The sequence below is a fragment of the Protopterus annectens genome, chromosome 8.part0 (assembly GCF_019279795.1).
Source record: "Protopterus annectens isolate FY-2018-M chromosome 8.part0, PAN1.0, whole genome shotgun sequence".
NCBI lineage: Eukaryota > Metazoa > Chordata > Ceratodontiformes > Protopteridae > Protopterus > Protopterus annectens.
The window spans coordinates 810,008,652-810,034,358 of NC_056741.1; the positions used below are offsets into that span (position 1 = coordinate 810,008,652).

General features: G+C 40.9%; 2 protein-coding genes across 2 annotated transcripts in view; one reads left to right on the forward strand and one right to left on the reverse strand.

Moving 5' to 3' along the window:
• The window catches only part of LOC122809062 (leucine-rich repeat neuronal protein 1-like), a 479,134-nt gene that overhangs the window by 373,808 nt on the left and 79,619 nt on the right, over window positions 1-25,707 (forward strand). The gene's annotated exons all lie outside the window — the stretch shown is intronic.
• LOC122808348 (uncharacterized protein K02A2.6-like) lies at window positions 14,979-17,987 on the reverse strand. The gene is made up of 3 exons (XM_044079313.1): window positions 17,499-17,987; window positions 15,770-16,241; window positions 14,979-15,649 (listed from the first exon to the last, which is right to left on the reverse strand). The coding sequence occupies exons 1-3, from the start codon at window positions 17,985-17,987 to the stop codon at window positions 14,979-14,981; spliced, it is 1,632 nt and encodes a 543-aa protein (XP_043935248.1).

Sequence of the window (25,707 nt, forward strand, 5' to 3'; positions counted from 1 at the left end):
TCACCTCTGAGTAGGCGATATGCTACGGAGTAAAGTTTGAGTTTTTTGAGGCGGTCAGTGTAGGGCATTTGTTTGAGGCCAGTAATCCTCTTTGTGAGGTACTTCTGTGGCCTTTCCAGCTGCTGCAGATGTCTTGTGAGGTACATTCCAAAAGGGGCGTTGTACTCTATAGTGGGTCTAATGAGTGTCGAGTAGAAGGGAATGATGACCTCTTTTTTTCTGGATGAGAACCCTTTTATGATGAGGTGTGCCATGTAGAAGGACTTCCTGACTACTGTGGCGATGTGACTATCAAAGGAGAGACTACTGTCCACCTGGGTCCCAAGGTCTCTTATCACGCATTCGGTGTTAAGTAGATTGCTGCCTATTTGATAGTTCATGGGTACAGAGTTTTTACCAAAGGGGATGACACTGCACTTTTTGGCATTGAGCTTGAGGCCATGGCTCTGACACCAGGCATCTGTCTCAGAGAGGCCCTTCTGTAGGATGTTCACATCATTTGGGGACTTGACTATGGTTCCTGGTTTGCAGACATCTGTGAACTTCATTAGCCAGAGGCCTTCTGTGTTAGCCTGTATTTCAGAGAAGTAGATACCAAACAGGAGCGGTCCCAGGACGGAACCCTGTGGTACTCCACTTGTCAATGGTTTGAGGTCAGATTTGGAGTCTGCAAATTTTGCAGTGTGGGTTCTGTCAGTGAGCCAGTTGGCAACCCATCTTGTGACGTAGGGATTTATGCCTAGTTTATTGAGTTTAGCTATAATTCCAGAATGGGGGATGGTGTCGAAAGCCTTGGCGATGTCAAGATAGGCTGTGTGAACCACCTTACCCTCATCCACGGCTTTGGTGACTGCCTCAAAGAAGTCGATCAGGTTCAGGAGGCATGATCTAGGGAATGAATGGGTCAGGGTTAACACTTGAGCTATTCTAAACTTAACAAAATAAAACATGAGATGTGTTGAGAACAAATAGTACTTTGTATATTCTAGAATCACAAAGTCTGTTATTTAATTCAGGTGCATTTCAATGGCTTAGTGTATCATTGCAATTCTACTTTGGCGAGACTGTATAGCCTTAGCCAGAAGTCCTAACTATAATCTGTATGGAGTCCATTTGTAAATGCCTTTGAGGAATAACTAAGAAACTCAGTGTACATGTCTATACCAAAGTAACACAAAAAATGAAGATAATACTGTTTCCACAATAAGAAGCCTCAGACATAACACAGGAACTGGGAAGTATGTATGGAAAAGACTGTGTGATGTAAGTACAGCCTCCAACATATCCTACTGTTCCTGTAGTGTGACCAAGTACTTTACCAATTCTAATCTGTCAGACAAGAAACTAGGAAGTGCCAAGAGAGCAAATGCAAAGATTACAAGACAAGATTTGCTTAGTTCTATCTCTCGCTGTCTCTCTCTCTTCTGAATAAATGGTAGTGGGATAAGTTTATTTCTGTAATTGTTTAGAAACAGGAAAATAGTTTTTCATTTGAGGCCTTGATTGATTACACCAACCTTTTCCTATATCACACGTCAACAGCAATGCCATGCAGGATCACCATGCAAGAATGCTGCGCACTGTTTATAAGAGTTTTTCCTTTCCCCCACCATTAGTGTGTGTATAAATATCACTGGTTACATAGCCATTTCCCAAATGAGATGCCATTAGAATACTAAAGAGCTTAGTAAAGGAATAAATACATATTCCCTGGTTTATATAACATCTGTTTTAGAGATACAAGTTTATACAGTAGTCAGTGAAGCAGGGAATCAGCCTTTAGTGAGTCTTAGCTAAGGCAGCACAGTGAAATGAGAGGCGGCAACTAGCATTTATTATAAAGAAATGTTAATTTCTTCATTTGTTAACTACTTAAACTCACTGAACACCTGTCCCTTTTAAAGGGTAATCCAAGGGCACTTCCTAGTTAATTGACGTACTCAGAGTTCCACAGTAGGCTGACTGAGGTAGAAGGGATCGAACACTATTCTCTTTACTACAGCTCAGAGCATTAATCCTGTATACTAATAATGATTTAGGTGAAGCAAGAATCCCAGAACAAAGCGCGGATACTTTAGGAAAAACTAAAGAAAAGAGTGAGGAAATAAAACTAAAATATGAGTGATTATTTTGTTCAGACTCGGTTATGTTTGCATGGTGTGGGATACAGACTAAAGGGAAGCAGGCACCATTTCATCCTCTTGTGCAAAACCCTGGCAAGCACATGCTTGTGCTATCATATGCTATTGTATGCAGTTCTACAGGACTGCCAAGATAAGGACATTAAACTGTCTTAGGGTGTACGGAGAAGGGACACTAAGATAGATCATCTTCTTTCGGCTGTTCCCGTTAGGGGTTGCCACAGCGGATCAACTGTTTCCATTTCTTCCTGTCCTCTGCATCTTGCTCTGTCACACCAAGCACCTGCATGTCCTCTCTCACCACATCCATTAACCTTATCTTAGGCCTTCCCCTTTTCCTAATACCTGGTAGCTTCATCCTTAGCATCTTTTTCCCAATATACTGAGCATCCCTTCTCAGCACATGTCCAAACCACCGTAATCTTGCCTCTATGGCTTTGTCTCCAAACCTTCCAACCTGGGCTGACCCTCTAATATACTTATTCCTAATCCTGTCCACCCTTGTCACACCCAGTGCAAATCTTAACATCTTTAACTCTGCCACATCCAGCTCAAACTCCTGCCTTTTTGTCAATGTCACTGTCTCCAACCCATATAACATAGCTGGTCTCACTACCCTCTTGCAGACCTTCCCTTTCACTCTTACTGGTACTCATCTGTCACAAATCACTCCTGACACACTTCTCTACCCACTCCATCTTGCCTGTACTCTCTTCTTCACCTCTCTTCCACACTCACCATTACTCTGAACTACTGATCCCAAGTATTTAAACTCATCCACCTTCGCCACCTCTACTCCCTGCATCCTCACCATTCCTCTATCCTCCCTCTCATTCACACACATATATTCTGTCTTAGTCCTGCTGACCTTCATTCCTCTTCTCTCTAGAGCATATCTCCACCTCTCCAGGGGTCTCTTCCACCTGTTCCCTACTCTCACTACAGATCACAATGTCATCTGCAAACATCATAGTCTATGGGTCTCCTGTCTGATCTCGTCTGTCAACCTGTCCATCACCATTGCAAATAAGAAAGGGCTCAGAGCTGATCCTTGATAGACAATAAGAATGGAAAACTGGAGTAAGTGGAAAGACTGATGTCACTCAGCATGTATATCTTGTAGGAAAAAGAAAGAAAAAAAGGATCACATGGACTGACATCAACATTAGTTTTTTGTGTGCGTGCATGTTTATCTTTCTTTTTCTTACAAGATATATATGCTGAGTGACATATCATGGCAACCATATGGAAGGTAGAACATCCAAGTCTAATTTCAGGAAGTTTTTTTTTTTTTTTTTTTTTTACAGAATGAGATGTGGAACAATCCACAAACGGATTTTTCACATCACATCAATGTAAGATGACCATGTCATGCCACAAAACAAAAGTCATGGGATGCATGCTCCCAATCACCAACCATGGTAGACAGTTTCATCGTATCGCATGTTAGCTAAGAAACTGGTTTACAGACTGCTGAGGTAAAAACAACAAAAGACTGAGCTACATAATTACTGTACAGATGTGTGTGTGTGTGTGTGTGTGTGTGTGTGTGTGTGTGTGTGTGTGTGTGTGTGTGTGTGTGTGTGTGTGTGTGTGTGTGTGTGCGTGTGTGTGCGTGTGTGTGCATGCGTGTGTGTGTGTGTGTGTGTGTGTGTGTGTGTGTGTGCGTGCGTGTGTGCGTGCGTCTGTGTGTACATTTGTGTGTGTGTGTGTGTGTGTGTGTGTGTGTGTGGTGTGTGTGTGTGTGTGTGTGTGTGTGTGTGTGTGTGTGTGTGTGTGTGTGTGTGTGTGGTGTGTGTTAAAACTGATCTGAAAATAGAAGCAGTGGGTCTGCATGTATGTAATAGTTCCTATAACTGTTAACACTTGCACAAAGACAGTTTTCTGGTAACTTGCACATAGCTGCTGTCATACTAAACACAATGGGCATTACTGATCAGAGCCAGGATCATGCTACAGCCATTGTGGAAGTAAGAAGATCTGTTCACATCACAGCCATGTCCATAACAGTGCAATGTACAGAAGTGCTATCTATTACAGCAGAAGCTGGTAGAAGGACAGCTGAAACCCAGGATTCATACATAGTTTGTGTGGCTGGCTGCATGGATTGCTTTTGGTGAAGGGGAAAGTTGATATATTCATTGACCTGCTAGTAGGAAATAAACATATGGAGAATGCTGAAGTATCATGAGTTCATAGGTAAATGTGTCGTATTTACATGACAGCACCAGGAAATTGTTCATCTAGTAATCACACTGCATAGCCAAATGGAGAGTGACCATGGTTATATGCAGCTTCATTACATAGACGTATATTTTGCAACAACATTGTATTGTAGTTGTTAAGGAGGGTATCTGTAAGAATGTTCATATCTCCTACACTGGGAATAGCAGTAGATATGTACAGTAATTTGTTTTGCAGATGGTCCATGTCACTAACATGAATGTGCAAAGAACCTTTTTTGCTATTTACCTGCAATTTGATATCTGTGTATTTGGGGGAAGAAGGTCACTACAGCACTTAACAGGTAGCTTTGTAGTCATTGTTTTGTACCTGAACAAGCCTGTTTCCACTCATCTGTATTATATGAGGCCACTGAACCTGTGAGCACTCAGCAAATGTCACTACAGGAAGTATGTAGCTATGTGGCCTTTTCTGTCTTTGTGGCTTGAATGGGTTCTCAGCCACTCAAGAACAGACACTAATGGTGGACAGGCACACTTTTCTTGTATCACTTCACTTTGTTGTGCATCTTGGCGGTGTATACATAATGTATATTATCCTGGCAGATGTCACAAATGTGCTACAGCTAAAGCTGAACAATTGGTTGCAGTGCATTGCTCCTCAGTTTATGCCAGGTATCTGTTCTCGCTCTGGCATGTATTACTCTGTTTCTAGCACTCTTATACACAGTACTCCTCTACCCATCACCTCATGCCCACTGCTGTGACCACCTTTAATCATGTTCCACTGTGTAGTCTAGCTATGGAGTTGCCTTTGTCTTACATATTTCAGCAAAACAGCTGGGAATGCTATAAGCATCATGGGAAGGAAATACTGAAACTGACAGTTGTAGCACCTGGGCCTTTGAGATTACTTGACGAAGAGAATTACAATCAACACTTCACTCTTACTAAAACACAGTGCTTAATGGGGAACAAATGTATTTGCTTAAATAAGTTCATGCTAAAATGAGTAGGACATTTATTGCTAGGGGGTATATATAATGAATAATTTATTCTTGACATTTTAGGAGAACCAAGAAAATTATTAGAAAAGTTTATTAACAAAAAATTAATCAGGAAAACTGCTTGTTACTTGAACTCTGCTTGACTGCTAAATAATGGTGTGTGTTTTTATTGATATGTATAGGGATAGTTTATTATTTATGGTGATGGTTTATTTTCTGCTATTTTAAACTTGTGATCTTTGACTAATGTCCACATGCCTCAGAGCGTTGTTGGGTTAAGTGATGTGCTCAAGGTCACACATTAGGCAAATAAAGGCTAAGGGAATCAAACCCTGTACCACAGGAAGTAGCTTGTCAACATCTCATAGCCTTAATCCTCTGCACCAACTGCCAGACTACCATACTACAGTGTATGTGCTCATTCTGGCTTCTTACGTTTTAACCTGGCCTTTCCAGCATTTAATCAGGAATCTTGGGAACTGTACAAATGCCAACATTTGACCCTTTCATCCTACTTATAATAACATTCTTGTCATTGACTTGCTGGATTCTTCTTCCTAGTGTTCCTAACGTTTAACTAGAAGCATATCTGAAGTCACAGCCATTAAAGTCTCGCTGTGACCTGCTTTTTTTAAATTCTTTCTAACTTCTTGTCAAGTTATAACTTGAAGTCACCACACCATTAAAGCATGTACAATGCATACAACACTTCACTCTTACTAAAACACAAAGCCAAGGTGGGAATAGCCGTACTTGCTCAGACAAGTGCAGTACATCAATAAAAGCATGTTAAAACGTGCAGGATATTCATACGTCAGAGTTAATGGTTCAGCAAGCAGCACACTTGCCTTTGTGGATGGAAGATCATAAGACAGTGTTTTCTATTCCCATCCCAGGTATTGGATTAATTTTTCGAATACTGGCACTACAGTGCAGCATACGGCGATTGCTGCACTCCTGTGTGTGCCATCCTTCAGATCAGATGTTAAACTGAGACCCCCATCTACCTGAACTGGTGGTAGCTCAGGTGGATGGAAAAGATCACTCAGCGGTTATTGAAAAGAGTAGGGTAAGTTCCCTGGTGGCCTGGCCAAATTTCTCCTAGTCAGTATGAATACCACCTTGGGTCTGCCATGAAAGGAAGCCAGTGGCCTAGCAGGACTGACTTGGCTAACAGCATGTAAATAAATAAAGAACTTACTGAGAGCTATTATGAATCATTATTCACTGATACTAGCTTTATGTGTTTTCGTTCATTTTTGTTGTGGTACTACTTTACAGCAAATCTCTGCTGAGCTGGTATACCTCAGCCAGAGCTAATCATGTGCCACCTGATAGTCTGAGTCCAAGGAGTATGCCAGAGAAGCTCACTTGTGTTTCGTGTATCCACTGTGTTAGTCACACCTAATATTTTTGTGCTTATGCAATAATTTAATGAGAGTAAATGCACAACAGGACAGTGACTAAGCCTGTTGATTCATTTTCATTTTCCAATACCCACATTATACTATTCATGGCAAGGCAAGCTGCAACCTATCCTAGCAAGCAAAAGGCATAAGGCATAGAACATGCCCTGCACATGATACCACTCTATCACAGGACATGTACACACACACACACACACACACACACACACACATACACACAAAATAACACCATATCTGCATCTATTTCCAATTTGGTGTTGGATCACCAGTTCAACCTACATACCAGTTAGATTGGATGAAATCAGAGACCCTGGGGGGAAAACAAAGACAAAGAGAAAACGTGCAAACTCAGCATGGAAGAAACTCCTTACAGAAACCAAACCAGTAAACTAAGTGCTGTAAAGAAAGCAATTCTAACCATTGCACCACAGTGTGATTCACTTTAGAAATCAATAATAAAAAGTTTTGTTGACTCCTTTCATCAAGTGTCTAAGTAATATTAGTAACTGAGCTCTCTTCACATTCTGTTCCTAACAGGAATTAATCTGTTTCTAGCAATAAAGTCTTCAGGAACAAACTTTGGACAAATTATTCTGATTCTACAGTAAACCTTAAATTTATATGGCACGCACTATCTTAAATCAAATTCGTGTTTCCCCTTTGTATTCATTTATTTTGAATCTATTTTAGCTGTTCCTTTAATGACCAGCAAAGTTGTACTATGGAAAAATACACTAACGCTATTCATATCCATTAGTGAAAAGGAAACTAATGATGTTATATTTCTTCTTTTTTTAATTTTGATAGTCAGATGATACCACTGGAACATTCAATTTCCTTTTCCAATGAAGATACATGAGCAAAATGCTGTTAAGTTGATTGTTTAAGGTCATCTGTTATGAAAGCAAGAATTTATGTCACTCAGTCTGAGATTCATAGCTCTGCATCCCAACAAATTTATCAAAATGTTCTAATACCTCTAATAAAAAGTTTCCTTTCCTGCATGTATATTCCTTTATGCCTAGCATAAACAGCAAGACAGACTAAAAGAACAAGTTTGATGCAGTCTATACACACTTTATTATAATAAGTCTGAAGACCATGTGCATCTTGCCAGAATACCACCCTCAAGATGTCCCCCTGCTTCCAGGAAGGGAAGATATATCAGGCCAGGAATGAACTTGTGGGTAAAGATCCATGCATCAAAGTTAAATATGAAAGACGTAAGGGTGTCACTCTGCTGGACATGCAGGGACAATTTGTTAAATTAATTAACTTAGCTGTCCATGGGAAAGCAATGAATAAATTGTAGACCTGGGCACTCAGGTTGATAATGACCTCACATTTGGCCATCATGTAGCGGCAGTGGTCAGAAAAACCTTTTACTTGGTTCATCTCATAAGTAAAGGGATTGTATCCAGAAAAAAGGAGGTTATTACCTCTCTATACTCCTCCCTCATTAGACCAATAATTGAGTATAGTGCCCCTTTTGGTGTGTACCTCTCCAAACATCTGCACCAACTGGAAAAGCCACTGGAATATCTCACAAAGAGAATCCATGGCCTCCAACACCTGTCCTATGCAGACAGGCTCAAATCACTAGCACTCTACTCAGTATGGTACAGATTGCTCAGGGGTGATCTGTGTCTCGCCTTCAAGGCAATCTCAGACCCTGCCCTACTAGAGATGCTCCATATCCATAAGTCTAACTCCTCACGCACTACCCACTCTAAAGGCCTAAATTTAATATGCAACATCAACAAAACCTGCTGGAGAGATAGATTTGTCTCCCAGAGGATGCCCCATCTCTGGAACAGATTTTCCTTCCACGTCAAACAGAGCACCTCGCTGACCCCCTTCAAGTGCAACATTGATGAGTGGATGGAAAACCACAAATTTGTCCCAGGGGTTCCACCTGTGTCCCACACTGACAGGGGCAACAGGTGCTGACTGAGGTTTCTTTTTTGGGGATAAACTCTTGGCTAGGCTTGTAAGGGCCCCAGGGCCATTACCCTAGTAACCTCCTGTGATTCTAATTAATATAAAAAGAAAATAAACAAGTGTTAAACATGTTAGTTGCAATGAAGGATGGCAAGCAGAACATGAAAATTCAGATTAAACAGTTGTTGATATCTAAAACTCATTGATTAGAGGTGTTTTTCTGGGGCTCAGGTCTTGCTCCTCACTTATTCAGATAGTTTATTCCAAACACTCGTTTTTTTATGTGAAATAATGCATTCTTATATCTCCCCAGAAGTGGTCCCCATCTGCAACTTGAGCTTTAGTGCAACCCAAACTTAACTGTACCTAAAACATTAGCCATTAATTTTGCTGCAACTATAACCTAACTCTTAAGCTTACACTTTATCTACAATGGAATTTCAGATTTAGTCATGTCATAATGCTGCCAAAACTTTAAATCTCAACATTAATCTAATTTTTCTGAAATAATTTGGTTCAAGATAGATTCTTTGTAATTAAAAGTTTGTAAATAAGACTTACCTATTTTTTCATCTCTACAGAACTTCAGTACAAATCTGTACTTTCCAGCTGTATTAGGAATTGTTTGAACTTGATCAAGAGTGTAATTATTTATGATGATTTTTAGTTATTCCCTTCAGAAACAGTGGATGTCACAAGAATGCATGACAGTTAATGAGTTTCTATTCCACATAAGGCTACCTAGGAAGGATCTTGGGAGTTATTTGTTAGCAATCTTAATATTTACTGTGTAGTGGCTAGCATTTCAAAGGTTTTAAATATATGACATTTATACTAACTGTCATAATTCAGTTCATATATCACTTGATAATACTGATATAATTCATATATTTTTAGGCATCAAAACCAAGCACACGTGCAAAATTATCTGTGAAGTCAGAATGTGGAACCGCATTACTGGGTACTATTAGCTTGCTTTTGCTTCAGTCTAACTTAGTGGTTGAAAGCACCCATCTGAAAATGTTTTACATCTTGTAGACCTGCTTTTAATTTCTACAGTTTCTGCTAGCAGTGATGATGTGTAATTGTGAGCAAGTCATTCATCCATATGAGAGTGCCAAATACAGGCCTGTTTGCTGATATCAAGCAACATTAATCTAGACTGTCAGCTGGTACACACTCCTGGAGCAAAATAAAATGACAGCTATGTCTGAACAGAGTGGGTCTGCACAGTTGTGAAATATATGTTTTAAATGATAATAAGGAATTAACATTACCTTTTTGTTAGTGATTTCTCTAAGGCACATTGTCTCCACTTATTTAATTACTTGCTGTAAAAATAAACTGATTCATAACATAATTTAACATAAAACGATATTACCAAAGTACTAGTGGAATTAACATATTAGTTATCATTGTCTGACAAATTCTGTAAACATGCTTTTAACTGTGCCTTTCTGTAATGGGTTCATAAGTTCATAGGTAAGTACTAGGCTAGCTACCCTTGCAAGCCATTTTAAGCCTAGCCAATTTCCCCTTTTTGAGCTCAAAATAACCTATCCTATTTGGTTATACATTGGCCTTACCTATCCCATTGTCAATAATTATATATTACCCCCAATAAGAATAACTGCGATCATGTCATAGATAATTTGAGGGAAACCATGCATGGGATAAAGCAATTAGGAGCTGCCTCTGTCCATTAGTAATATAGGGGCAGTCCTGTAGTAAATTGTTTCCCATCCGTAGGTCTAAGTTGAACTTGAAAATGGACAGGGGTGAACTTTATTTTATGTGGATGAGTCTGTTCCACAGCAGCAGTATTCTCTGAGAAATGCACCTGTCCCTCCAAATTGTTTTGTTGAAGCTGCAGAAGATGTTTAGATCCCTAGAACAAATATTTCTGATGCCATTTGACTTGCTGATATGCAGTAAATCCATCAGTAATGGGTCCGAAGATGCGTTACATGTCAGACACAGATCACCTCTTAGCAGTCTATAGGATTCTGAGTGCAGTGACAGGACTTTGAATCGATCCATGTAGGACATGTTCTTTAGGCCTTGTATCCTTTCTGTTAGGTATCTCTGTGGTCATTCCAGTTGTTGCACGTGTCTGGACAGAGACATGCTAAAGGGGGGGGGGGCATTATATTCAATGATTGGCCTAAAGAGGGCCAAGTAAAGGGGAACAATGATATCTCTAGATCTAGACACAATCCCTTTCTTTATAAGCTGTGAAATATAGAAGAACTTTCTTACAAAGATAGACACATGTTGATCAAAAGTTAGGTCACTGCCCAGATAAGTTCCCAAATCCTGAACAACTGGGTCAGCTCTTAGGGGAGTATTGTCAATTTGGTAGTTCCCTGTGGTAAATGACTTCCCAAAGGATACAATAATGTATTTTTTGGCATTTAGTTTCAGATCATGATTTTGGAACCAGTTATTTATTTGAGGCAAACCTTCCTGCAGGATGCTTAAGTCATTTGGGGATTCAATGACTATTCTTAGCTTACAGTCATCTGCAAACCTAGTCAGCCAGAGCCCTTTGGTAATTGCAGGTGTACCATTTCTGTTTTTAACTGTATTGTTCTGTGAACTAATTTGTTTGATCTTTGTTCAATAATCCCTCTTTTAACTTTGTAGAAGTAAAGTTTTATATACTAAGTTTAAATCAATTAGTTGTCAACAACAGTATTTGCATTAAGAAAACAGTATGGTTCTTATCTGAAATAAAAAAAGGCAATACACAGGAAGAACACAATTTATGTAGTTAGTGTAAGTCAGAAAGAGATGTACTGAAGTAGAAGTAATCTGTACACAATATGAGAGTGGTTATTAAGAGACAAAATAATTTATAAACAATAACATGAATCATAGTGCTATCAATAGCATAAAGGTCATAAATCCCTTTGCTGATAAGGCATGAATTACCAGTGATGTGATGCATTAAAATAAGACACAAGCATGATAAAGGGGCACTGTGCAGTCCAAATTCTACTCTTTATAAATGAATTCTACATTGAGAAATTTATCAAGTCTCTTAGGTCATCAAATGAAGATGATACACTTGCTGAGCAGGATAGACAGTCATCTGTGATACTGGAAGGGTCAGAAGGTTGTGGATTCTGTTCATCCTACCTCATATCTGGACTTATATATTAATACTGACTGTATGGTACAACATGAAAGAAGTTCCATACTACAGAGATACCACCTCTTGGATGAGACATTAAACCTCATTCCAAATATAATGGGCTGATGCTACCAGACAGGGTAGGCATCAAAGATCCCATGACATCAATTAATGAAGATGAGGAAAGTCTTCCTTACATCTTGGTCATGTTTCCTCAAGAGAGCATGACAGTTGTCATGGGTCACCTCTGTGAAAGAGGCACAGGTTCAATGAGAGTTACCTGGGTCAGGGAGGGTCAATAGCCACCAGGAATAACCTCATTTTGTTGTGAGCCTTAATGACATTTAACTTAATATGGGTTTGGTGATAACCTTATATCATCTTGTGCCTTTGTGGCACTTAACACATAACATGGGCTACTGGGAACACCTGACATTAGCGATAACATTAGATCATTGTGCCTTAATGGCACTTACACATAACATGGGTTGGGAGGAACACTAAACATAAGTGATAATGTTAGGTCATCATGTATTAAAGGCATTTGATAACAAAAAAGAAACACAACATGGATAGGGGGACCACTAGACACCAGGGATACTATAATAAATACTGCTCCTTAAAGGCACTAAAATGATTCAAATCCTGCATTTTCCACATTCCACAAAGGATATTAGTCATCTGCTCTATCACTAGACACCAGGGATTTAATAGGAATAAGCAATATAAATAGAAAAAGAAAATAATATACAAAGGAGGGGGTTAAAGGATTCAAACCCTGCACCCTTCCAAAGGAAACATCAGCATTAACCAAGTTTTTTGTTTTATCATGTAATTAGGATCTCAGGCATTGTTCAGAGAGTTACAAGGGAGAGGGGCAGGGCACATGTAAGCATAGCTCTCAACCTTACAGTGCAAGAAATGTAGACAAAGGCAAAACTAATTGGGCATAAAAACCCACAATCACAGACAAAGTTTTATTATTCCTCTTATAAACTCGGAAGTCACTAAATTAACAGCTTTTGCATTAGCATGCGTTACTGATCGATATAAAGTCTAAAACTCGAATATCTGGCATTAGTGACTGACTGTAATCATCTGTGATTTATGACGGCAGAAAAAAAAAGAGAAATCAGGGATAGTCTGACAACTCAGGGACATTTATTGGATATGTAGTGTGTGTGTGTGTGTGTGTGTGTGTGTGTGTGTGTGTGTGTGTGTGTGTGTGTGTGTGTGTGTGAGTGTGCAGGAGAGTGAATAGCGGGTGTGCCTGTGCCAATACAGTGCATGGGCTGACAGTGTTAACTGCAAATCAGAGACATACAAATTAACTAATAATGAATTATTTCTTCAATCTGGCTAATATCTCTCTGAATCACAAATCTCCGCATCACAGAAACAGGGCCCATACTGCACACCCTGAGGTTCTTTCTATACCATACTAAACACACACAGTACATGTAGACATTTACACAGTAATCAGACAAAATGCATAAATATCTAATGTATAGTAAGAAAAGCAACAATAAGAGTTATCACACCACATTAGGCTAATAAGATAATGCAAGTATATAAATGAGTTCTAAGAAAAGAGCTGAATTACAGGTCAGTATGAACTACATCACATTTAGCATTAGTAAAATATTACAATCAATGTGAAACACAGTGCATTATAAAATATACAGCTGTAAATTGGCTAGAGTATATACACTGATATCAAGGTTACAGAAGTAACCACTAGCATAATGGTTAAGGTCTTTGCCTCGTATGCAGAAGATACAGCATTTGATTATGATCTAGGGTTATTGGTTAGGCTTAAAATGTCCCTTCAGGTTAGTTAGACAAGTATTCAGATGTATGCATTTGTTATCATTATGTAGACATTATTTCAATTTTTGTCCCCTTAAACTGAGAGCTTACAATTCTGTGATATGAGCCAAAAAAGAGCTCCATGAAACAGTAGTAGGTAGTAACGATAATTTTAAAGTTTGTAGTTAAAAGTGTTAAGCAGATAGGAAATCCTGGCAGTGATGGGAAGTCAGGTGGCCTGATTAATAGTAGTATTGAGGTGTTTTGCAGGACTATTAAGGTAAATGAACATAAAAATCATATTTTTGACAAGTTGAAGCAAGTGATGTTCAGTCCTGTTAGAGAAGCAGTTAATGGCAGTGCATTCTCAAACCTGGGGAGAGGAATATTAATAAAAGTAGCATAACATGCTTTGGGTATAAGTTAACTGGAGAATTTATATGCTACTTTAAGCTGTTTACAAACCTTTGTTATAGTGGTGCTGATGTGAAACTGAACGGACCGTATATCATCTAGTGTGACCCCCCAGATATTTTTTCATGAGTATTGTAGGGGAAGGAAGCATACTGAGGGGTCTGAAACAATAGGATTATGAAGGGTATTAAGTTGTTTGGCTGTACCAAAGATCATAACTGAAGAGTCAGGAGTGTTATTTTTGAGTTTATTTATAACAAGTCAGTTCTAAGTCAGCGAAAAGTCTTTTTGCAGTGAGGCTGAAAAATACATCATTTTCTGGGCAGAAGTATAGTGTCATCTGCATAAAATGTAATTTTTAGTCATGGCAGATCCTAAGGTGGATGGTTTATATATCATGAAAAGAGAAGAGAGCCTAGCATAGAACCATGAGGAGCTCCCACTGTAAAAGAACCAGACAAAAATTGGTCATTCTTGCCAGAAATGGTAAAAGTTTTATTATATAGAAAATTATAGAATCAACGAGAAACATCAAAAGAAGAATTCAGGTAGTTTATTTAGCAGAAGATCATGATCAGTGTTATATCCTGGTAAATAAGGAGACCACACGGTTCTGGAGTTGTAAGGCCTTTCTTTTATTATCCCTTCCAGGTGCGCATCCATGCTACATATTCACAACTTCACCATCGCCATTACATACACGGAACCAACAAGTGACCAGAGAATACAGAACCAACACTACATGTCGTTAATCCCCACAGCGCCCCTACAGCACCATAACCACATTACCTGCCCGATACTACATTCCTCCCCTCTTAAGCTATGACATACACCTTTACAGAAGAGAAACAAGGGAGCAAGTCCAAAAAACAATCCCTCCAGTCACTTAATTTCTACATAGCCAGCTAGGTATTAAACGGTTACCCTGCAATCAAGTTATGTTGGTCTTCTAACATACACATGCACTTGTAACACTGATAGTCCTTCAAGTAACTAGGTTTAACCAGTGCACGCTTAGAACAACGCAATGGTACCACACTAGGTGACTCCGGTGTCACAGTAACCACCTCGGGTACCGGTGTGATGTCCATCCCTGGAACAGTTGAGTCCTCGGGAACCTCTCCTTCCGAGTCCCCGCGGTCTACCTCAGGCCCCAGGATCGGAGATCCTCCTGCCTCTGCGAACCCTTCTCCCAGAACTAATGGTATTTCTGGGGCTGGCAGTTCCATGGAGTCCTTCTTCTGTTCACTCCGCAGAATCTGGTCCACATGTCTCCTCACCAAGAGACCTCCATTCAACCTCACCTGGTACGACAGTGGACCGGTGCTCTTGACAATGAACCCTGGAATCCATTTAGGTCCATAGCTGAAATTGCGAGTCATCACTGCATCTCCCGCCAGGAAACTTCTCTCTCTCCGTCGTCTATCATGATGCTCTTTTTGCCTCCACTGCATCCTCTCTATCTTAGCTCGGATATTTGGACGCACCAGATCCAAGGTTGACCTTAATCTCCGTCCTTGCAACATCTCGGCAGGTGACAATCCGTTCGTAGACTGGGGTGTAATGCGGTAGTTGAATAACACCCTTGACACTTTTGTTGTCATACTTCCATCTCCCGCCTTTTTCATCATTGCTTTAAAAGTCTGGACAGCCCTTTCCGCACAGCCATTTGAAGCCACATGGTATGGGGCCGATGTAACGTGTACAATGCCATTTTTCTCCAGAAACCCCTTGAACTCTCCACTCATGAAACATGAAGCATTATCTGATACAATAGTCTCGGGGAGTCCTTGGCTACTGAAACTCCTCCTCAGACATTCAATAGTAGTGGTAGAAGTGGTTGTTTTGACTGGGTAGGCATCCATCCATTTAGAATGAGCATCCATTATTATCAAAAACATTGCTCCCATAAAAGGCCCGGCATAGTCTATATGAAGTCTCTGCCAAGGTCTACTCGGCCACTCCCAGGGGTGTAGAGGTGCCCCCTCCGGTGAGCTGCGATGTTGTTGACAGATATTACACCCTTTCACAGTGACTTCAGTGTCGTGGTCCAACTTGGGCCACCAGAAATAACTTCGTGCTAAGGCCTTCATTCGGGTGATGCCCACATGACCCTGGTGCAGCTGTTGTAAAAGTGCGCGTCTTCCTGGGGGTGGAATTATCACTCGTGCCCCCCACAACACGCATCCATCTTGCACACTCAGCTCTGTTTTCCGCACCTCATAAGGCCGAAAAACTGGATCCGTTTGTTGTGTTGTCCAGCCTTGCTGGACCCACTGAAACACTCTAGCCAGCACCGGGTCTTTACGTGTCCATTCGCTCAGTTCCCTCGCTGACACCAACATGATGTCCTCCATCATCAAAACTCGGTCCTCCGTTTCTTCTTCCTTGAGATGCCCCGGTAGCAGCAGACGGCTTAGCGCATCCGCATTGCTATGGTGTGTCCCGGGCTTATAAACAATCTCATATTCATAAGCTCTCAACGTTACAGCCCATCTCTGAATGCGGGGAGAAACCATCTGAGGCACGGCTTTCATCTCGTTGAACAGTGACAACAAGGGCTTATGATCGGTGCAAACAGTAAACTTCCTGCCATAGAGGTATTTGTGAAAACGCTTAATTCCAAAAATCACAGCCAAACCCTCTTTGTCTAGCTGGGAATAGTTTGACTCCGCTGGCGTTAAGGTTCATGACATGAACCCGATGGGTCTTTCTTGTCCATCCGGCATACGGTGTGCCAACACTGCCCCTAACCCATAAGGTGAGGCATCACATGACAGGATTAAGTCCTTGTGACTATCGTAGTGCACCAAAACCTCTGAGGACTGCATTAGTTCCTTGGACTGCTCAAACGCTCTGTCCTGTTCCTCCTGCCATGTCCACAGGGTCTCCTTCCGTAATAGTTTATGTAAAGGAGCTAACAGCATTGACAGATTTGGTAGGAACCTGTTATAATAGTTGAGTAAGCCTAAGTAGGCCTTCAGCTCTGTAACATTTGTGGGTGCAGGGGCTTGTTGGATGGCTTTTACCTTGTTTGGCAGGGGGTGTAGGCCCGAGGCATCCACCTTGTAACCCAGGAACTCTGCTTCCTTTTCCATGAAAGCACATTTACTCCGCTTCACCCGCAGCCCAGCCTCTCGCAATCGCCTCAGCACCTCGTTCAGCGTCTCCAGATGCTCACAATTGTTCCTACCCGTCAACAGGATGTCGTCCAAATACACAGCCACCTTCGGAATTCCTGCCACCAGTCCCTCCATTATTCTCTGGAAAATAGCTGGACTAGAGGAAACACCAAAGGGTAAATGATTTACTTGGAACAAACCTTTGTGTGTGTTAAGGGTGACATATGACTTGGACCCCTCCTCCAGAACGACTTGTTGATATGCATGACTGAGGTCCAGTTTGCTAAACTTTTCACCTCCCGACAGCTTTTCAAATACATCCTCCACCGTTGGTATTGGATACTGCTCCAACTTCAAAACTTGATTCACTGTTAGCTTGTAGTCACCACATATGCGTACCGTATCATCTGGCTTTAATACTGGAACAATGGGAGCCGCCCATTCCGAAAATTTTACTGGCTCAATTATACCTTGCTTGGTGAGTCGCTCCAACTCTGTCTCCACTTTCTTCTTCATGGCGTATGGTACGGGTCTGGATTTGTAAAATCTTGGCGTTGCGTTTTCTTTGACGTATATCTTTGCTGGTGGACCCTTCCAGGTACCCAGTTCCTCTTTGAACACTTCTTCATTGCTCTCCAGCACATCTTGCAATGTCCACACGTGCTGTTCTACTTTATGGAGCTGTAGACAACCCATCTCCAGCTCCTTTAGCCACGCCCGGCCTAACAGGTTTGGTCCATTACCTGCCACCACCATGACTGGCAACTGTTTGACTTGGTCCTTATGTGTTACAGTTACTTTGGCCATCCCCAGTGTGGGAACTGTTTCACCTGTATATGTTTTCAAAGTCACTGAACAGTCCTGCAGCTCCTGAGCTTCTTTTAGCCATAACTGCCCATACTCAGCCTTTGACAAAACTGTCACACTACATCCGGTATCCACTTCAAACTGCACCATTTTACCATTTAAGTCCAACTGGGTTATAATGGGATCAACTCTTTCCCACTTTGCCTCTTTCATGTTAAACATAGTAAACACTTCCTCTTCTGCCCTGATTTGTCGATCTGTACCTTCACGCATGTGGTGTGCACACTGCTGTTTTATTTTCCGGTTTTCCTTCCTGTCCGTTATGCTGCTCTTTTCTTCCCCCTTTCTCGGCTGGTCCCTAGAGGGCGTTGACCTGCACATTTTCTTCACATGGCCCTTTTTCCCGCAAGCATGACATTTTTCATTTAAGAAACGACAGTTCCGTGCCAAATGTTCACCTCCACACCTGTAACAAGCATACTGACTAGACTTCCCTTGTGGTTTATGCTCCATGACCACTTTATGCACTGGCAGTGGGGTAGCACTCCTGCTTCCAACCCCCTCAATTGTTCTTGGTTGTAAATCACGAATGTCTTTATTCGCTGTCTCAATGGCCTGTGCCAGCTTCAAGGCCTTTTCAAACGACAACTCAGGTTCCGCTAACAATCTGCGTTGTATGCGGTCATCTGCAATGCCACACACGAGCCTATCACGTAGCATTTGTGTCAGTCTGTCCCCATAATTACAGTGTTGCGCCAGCTCCCTCAGCACTGCAACATACTCCGTTACCGTTTCATTTGCCCTTCTAGTCCTTGAATTTAACTTGAACCTTTGGACTATTTCACTCGGCTTCGGGTTATAATGTGACTGAAGCAAGCTCGTCAACTCCGTGAACGATTTATCCCCCGGTTTATCAGGACTCAATAAGTTCCTCACCAGACTGTACGTCTTGCTGCCCACTGAGCTCAGCAATATGGCTCGCTTCCGGCCCGCATCCATTATCTGGTTTGCTTCAAAAAAATGTTTCAACACTTCACAATACTCCTCCCAAGTCTGTGTCCGACAGTCGTATGCAACCAGCGACCCCAACATGGAACCAGACATAACTCCGGCAGCCCCGGTGTCTTCGTCGTCTGACATCAACTGCACCCCGCCGTTTTCACTCTCAGCGGACTCTGAGGCATCCCATCCTCGTCGCCAATATGTTACATCCTGGTAAATAAGGAGACCACACGGTTCTGGAGTTGTAAGGCCTTTCTTTTATTAGCCCTTCCAGGTGCGCATCCATGCTACATATTCACAACTTCACCATCGCCATTACATACACGGAACCAACAAGTGACCAGAGAATACAGAACCAACACTACATGTCGTTAATTCCCACAGCGCCCCTACAGCACCATAACCACATTACCTGCCCGATACTACATTCAGGAAGTGCGAAGCTAAGGTCAAGAAAGATAGCCCTAGTAAGGAAAGCTTTCTCCATGTTAGTACATTTCTAAGGTTAGAGAACAGATTGTTGTCTGTGTGCTGTACTTTGGACAGAGTCCATATTGTCTGTCTGTGAGGAGATCGTATTTCTGTATATAGTCAAGAATGTGTTCATAAACAAGTTGTTGTAATATATATTTTTTTTTGTTAAGGAACAAATGTTTGCAAGTGTTCTAAAGTCTGCAAAAGTCTGGATACCTTTTGCAAAAACAGCATGCTTGAAACTAGAAGGCAGTATGTCAGTAGAAAATATGTTAAATATATGAGCCAGTGGTTTGGTGAGCATTGAAGTGTTTGTGTTTAGCATCTTGGGATATAGGTGACAGAGCTGGATCATGGTCAAATGGGGCCCTTGGCAGGGTAATGGATCAGGCCCACCCCCACAGCATTCCCACCTAGCAGTAATCTATCAAACCTATCAAGGTGCACACTGTTTTCTTCTTTACTTCTATAACAGTTACAGATATTTGGATTTTATTTACATTTTTATTTCAAATTTTACAGCACAGACATGGATAGAAATTTGCTGGAAAAAAAAAAACATTCTCATAATGAAAACAGACTTCGCATGAGCAACAGTAAACTTCTCTGCCCTTGAAACTCACATTCATTGAAACTGCAGTAAGTGTACCTTGGACCTCTTTTCAAATCATGGGCCTCCTGTTCACATTTTTTTTGGCCATGCATAAATGCATGTGTTCTTTGGTTCACCTTCCTGAAGTTAGAATGTTGTAGAATGTAGCTAGGTCAGAGGTAGGATTAGCAACGGTGTATAACAGAATATGATATGCAGTTAATTTTCCAGAAGGTGTTTGAAGCTGTCAAGAAATATAATGCATCTAGGATGGGATTGTAGTCACTAAAATGTTAGTGAAACTGCAATAAAACATATCTAGTGGCAGATTCATAGGTTCATAGGTTCATACTAGGCTATCTGCCCTAGGGCATTTATAAGCCTAGCCAGAGTGTGTTTGGCTTTCACCACCCATTTTAAATTAATTTTGCTATGCCCTTTTTCGAGGTTAGTAAATTGTGCCTCTGTCTAACAGTGGCACAGAAGTGATACCCGGGGTAAACCTACGATCTCCCATCCACTCATCAAGATTCTTCTTGAAGAGAGTCAATGAGGGACTCTGCCTAACCTGGACTGGGATTTTATTCCAGAGTGAAGGGAGCCTCTGGGTTATGAATCTGTCCCTCCAGCATGTCCTATTTATTTCAGTGCTGAGGTTCAAGTGTCTCGAGCGCGTAGCTCGATGGGATTTGGATTTTCTGAGGTGCAGCATGTCCATTAATTCCAGGTTGGACATGGCTTTATACGTCAGGCACAGATCGCCTCTGAGCAGGCGGTATTCCACTGAGTAGAGCTGAAGTTTCTTTAACCGGGCAGCATATGGCATCTGTTTGAGCCCTTTGATCCTCTTGGTGAGGTACTTTTGGGGTCTTTCCAGTTGCTACAGGTGTCTGGTAGGGTACATCCCAAAAGGGGCATTTTACTCAATTATGGGCCTGATGAGGGATGAGTAAAGAGGCACAATGTACCTTGGACCCTTTTTCAAATCATGGGCCTGCTGTATACATTTTTAGGGCCATGCATAAATGTATGTGTTCTTTGATTCACCTTCCTGAAGTTAAAATGTTATAGAATGTAGCTAGATCAGAGGTAGGATTAGCAACGTTGTATCACAGAATACCACATGTAGTTCATTTTCCAGAAGGTGTTTGAAGCTGTCAAGAAATATAATGCATCTAGGATGGGATTGTAGTCACTAAAATGTTAGGAAATATTTGCAGTTGTTTAAGTTTGTAAGGGATATATGAGATACGACATTCAGAGTAGAGGTACTTTTAGTCACTGGGTTATATCTTATACCTGTACTAACAAGCTGAGTGAGGTCATATGAGCTAAATAGGGAATCTAGAGAGAGTTTGATAAAGGAATTCCAATTCAGATATTTGAAAAAAATGATTTGTTTGTGAAGCTTTGCTATTATTGTTAATAAAATATTATCCCTTGGTCAATGTATAGTTGCTGATCACAGTAGAACCAGTAAATTAGTTTTCTGTATTCTGGTTTATTTGCATTTCAAAAGTGCAGAGATCATAGTATTTGCAACCAAGTCAGCAGTCACACCTTTCCTGGAGTATTCCACCACTGTTTTTATTTATGTATCTGTTCATTCATTCATTCATTCTCTGATATTCTGTAATACCTGCTTTATCCAATACAAGACTGTGGGTGGGGTGAAAAGATATACCCGTGGTAGGCAGATGCAAGGCAGAGAAACTAATCATGGGTGGGGTGCAGGGCATTCACACACACACACACACACACACACACACACACACACACACACACACACACACATATATATACACACTTATTCACATACTGCATGCATACCCTACAGACAGTTCACAAGTTCTGTTAATTAATCCAGTGATATTGTGATGTAGGAAGGAACTATAATATTCAGTACAGATACAGGAAGGACATGTATATTCCCACATACAAATTTATAAATGTAATTATGCTATAAATGAAAACAATCATTAAATGTTTTGTTTCTACATACAAATTAGTGTGAAAAGTTCATCAGTTTTTCATGTTACTGATTATTACTCAGAGGTGATCTCTGCCTGACGTACAAGGCCATGTCCAACCCAAAATTAATGGACATGCTCCACCTAAAGAAAACCTTATCCCCTCGAGCCACTCTATGGATCTAAACTTCACCACAACAATAAATAGGACGTGCTGGAGAGATAGATTCCTGTTCCAGAGACTTCCCATGCTCTGGAACAAGATTCCAATCTACATTAGGCAGAGCTCCTCACTAACACTCTTCAAAAGAAACCTTGATGAGTGAATGGGAAACAGAAAGTTTACCCCGGGGACCACTTCAGTGGCTCTGCTGGACAGAGGCACAGGGAACTAATCTAAGGGGGCAGTGAAAGCCAACACATTCTGGCTAGGCTTATAAATGCCTTCGGGCAGATAGCCTAGTACCTACCTATGAAGTTATGAACCTATGACAAGAGGGAGTTTATAACGTAAGTTGGAGTATAAGGAATACTACTGGTAGGTACAATTAGATACTACTGCATCATCTGGGCTTGAATGATTATATTAATTTGAAATGTTTCTTAAAACAGAGACTTTTGAAATATATCTGAATTAGATATTATTTTTAGTTGCTAGTATTTATAGATGGCTCTGCGTTTTATAAGCAGGATCTGACTGGATAAGGTTCTTCATGTGATGTTTAATTAACAATATGAACTGAATGAATGGAGTAAACTTTTAACTGTCCAATGAAGTCTTGTATATAAGTGCATCCTGTTGACAAAAGCTCTTAATCTTTTATATGTAATAGTTTATTACTAGCTAAACATCATAGTTCATGTTGTTTTTCAAGTTGATTTTATCGACTGCCTAAAGCTCATTACCAGAGGTAAGGAGGGGGGACAAAAATTGACCAGTATCCTGACTTCATCCTATGCTTCATCCCTAACTTTACCACCACTACAACATCTGCAGTACTGACACGATTGCACTCATCCTTTGGTCAATGTCCTAATATATCTATCTTCATTTATGAACAAGACCCCAGGATACTTAACCTGCTCCAAATGATGTAGCTGCACCTCTTTCCTCTGCTGCAAAGGGCCATCTACTCTTCCCCAAGAGATAACCATGACCTATGATTTGGAGGTCCTTGTTTTGATCCTAATTGTTTCACACTCACCGGTGAATCACTTCAGTGATTGCTGGACATCCCAGTCACAACAGGCTCATAAGGCAACTTCATCTGCAGTCAACAAAGATGCTACACTCACACTCCCAGACTGAATACATTCCTGAGCCTGGCTGCTCTTTGACATCTATTCCAGAAAAAGCACAAATAGGAGGTGAGATAAGACATGTGATTACATAAATACTATGCCCATCACAAGGATGTAGACAAAAACTTTGAAACAGAGGAATTAAATGACACTAATCAGCATTTGTCCTAAAACCCCATACTGTTGTAGCACTTCCTACAAAAAATTCTAGAGTCAGTTATATGCCTTTTGCATATATGCAGAAAATATGCAGATAGCACTAGCAAATCTCTGTAACCCCTCCAGTATCTACACAAAAACAAATAATTGATCTGCTGTTCCATAGCAAAGACAGAATCCATATTTCTCCCCCACCTACATGACAGGGTCAGCTGTTGGTTGAAATGTTTTCCAGCAACCTAACATATGCTTATCCAAAAAGGCTGAGAACTGTGATCTGTCTATAACTGGAACACACTTTTCTGTCCCCAGTCTGCCTATCCAGGGGTAGTACCCCAGCCTTTTATGCAACACTAACCATGGCACTCAATAATACAGTGCCTTTAGCATTTCAGGCCTCCACTTCTGCAGGCTAGCCAAAGTTGCCTCATCTACTAAGATAGATAAAATTCAACCATCTGCTTCCAGCACTTCCTTATCAAAAAAAAAAGGCCATATTGATTGGATTCATGGTTTCCTCATCAATTTCCATCTTTCAACAATGTCCATAGTCAAGGTGATCACTTCTCCAGCAGTGGACAACCTGGACAATTTCCCGCTTCCTATTCTGAGACACCACATGGCTGCCCAGAGATGTTTCATTTGTCTTGTAATTGTGTTTTGTGGACTTGTAGACAAATGTTTCCAACATTTTGGATTACACACACGTAGGAAGGGAAGATGTCAGCCTAATTGAGAAAACAGTGTCCCTTCTGGAAGGGTGAGATCCAATACTGCTAGTCACAATGCTTTGAAAATTAAAGTGTGATTCTGTTTCAGTAACAGTAAATCCCAAATCTCATTGTTATATTTTTAAAATATTTTTGCAAGGGAATCCCCCCCCCCCTACACACCCCAGATGTGGAGAAGCACAGCCCTCCACACTCCTACTATTTAGATAACTAACTTTAACATGGTTGTACTTCAGAGTGGGGAGCATAATCTGAGATCCCGAAATGTTGCAGTTAGCCCAGCATATCTTCCCTCTATTTGCAGCAACTGTACACAGTTCCAAAGTCACAGTTACAGTCCTCATACATTCAAAGGTTGCTCTAAGAAACATTCAGCATGTGGGCATAGAGACCGATGAAAAGCACAGGAAGTCAAAGGTTGCTCTAAGAAACATTCAGCATGTGGGCATAGAGACCGATGAAAAGCACAGAAAGTCAAAGGTTGCTCTAAGAAACATTCAGCATGTGGGCATAGAGACCGATGAAAAGCACAGGAAGTCAAAGGTTGCTCTAAGAAACATTCAGCATATGGGCATAGAGACCGATGAAAAGCACAGGAAGTCAAAGGTTGCTCCAAGAAACATTCAGCATATGGGCATAGAGACCGATGAAAAGCAGAGGAAGTCAAAGGTTGCTCTAAGAAACATTCAGCATGTGGGCATAGAGACCGATGAAAAGCACAGGAAGTCAAAGGTTGCTCTAAGAAACATTCAGCATATGGGCATAGAGACCGATGAAAAGCAGAGGAAGACTGAGCACAAGCAAAGACAGAGGACAATGCAGATGTGCTCCCTTAAGGAAGTGACACAAGGGAAGCCATTTATAATGGCTGCAGCACAGATACAACACAGATAGGCTGACAGCTTAGGAGCAAAGGCCCAATCCATAATCACAAGGACCCATTTCTAGTATAATCAATTTGTCAGTATGGTGTTTCCCTCAGCAATCTAATGTTACTCATACATCAACTTTATTCTACAGCCGTGGAAAAATGATGATAATGGAGAATGTCGGGTCCTTTTAGATATTCTCCATACCCAACCCATCAAAGTGATGTGGGACAGACAACTACCATGTTATTTTGAAAGGTACTGAGACTGGAGGAGGTGCAGTGTCACTTCTCTACATTTTTTTGTTAATTATACTTGTAATGGTGGCAGCCAAACACCATTAACCCCCACATTCTCCCTTTTTATAAACTACTAAGTGTAGTAGAATTAAGGGGGTTTTAGCTCCCCAACAGGCAGAATTAAAATTCTATTTGCAGGTTCTGTTCTCAAGAAACTCAACTTGGATTGTGTTTACTACTGTTGAAGTATCACTTTGGGGCTAATTACCTTGAATATGGTGACGCATTTTTTCGGCCACTGCTCTATTTAGTGTTGTAGGGTTTTTATCAGTTTAGCCAAGCTGGTAAAGGTGTGTGATTGGCACTACATTTATTTCCAGGT

What these genes read in the sequence shown, in the direction of transcription:
- LOC122808348 (XM_044079313.1), bottom strand. Translation starts at nt 17,987, where the DNA reads ATGGCCAAAGTAACTGTAACACATAAGGACCAAGTCAAACAGTTGCCA. An exon ending in CAATACCAACGGTGGAGGAT is followed by an intron (nt 16,242 to 17,498) that starts GTATTTGAAAAG and finishes CAAGATGGATGC; the next exon opens with GTGTTGTGGGGGGCACGAGT. An exon ending in GGGGTTTCTGGAGAAAAATG is followed by an intron (nt 15,650 to 15,769) that starts GCATTGTACACG and finishes TGACAACAAAAG; the next exon opens with TGTCAAGGGTGTTATTCAAC.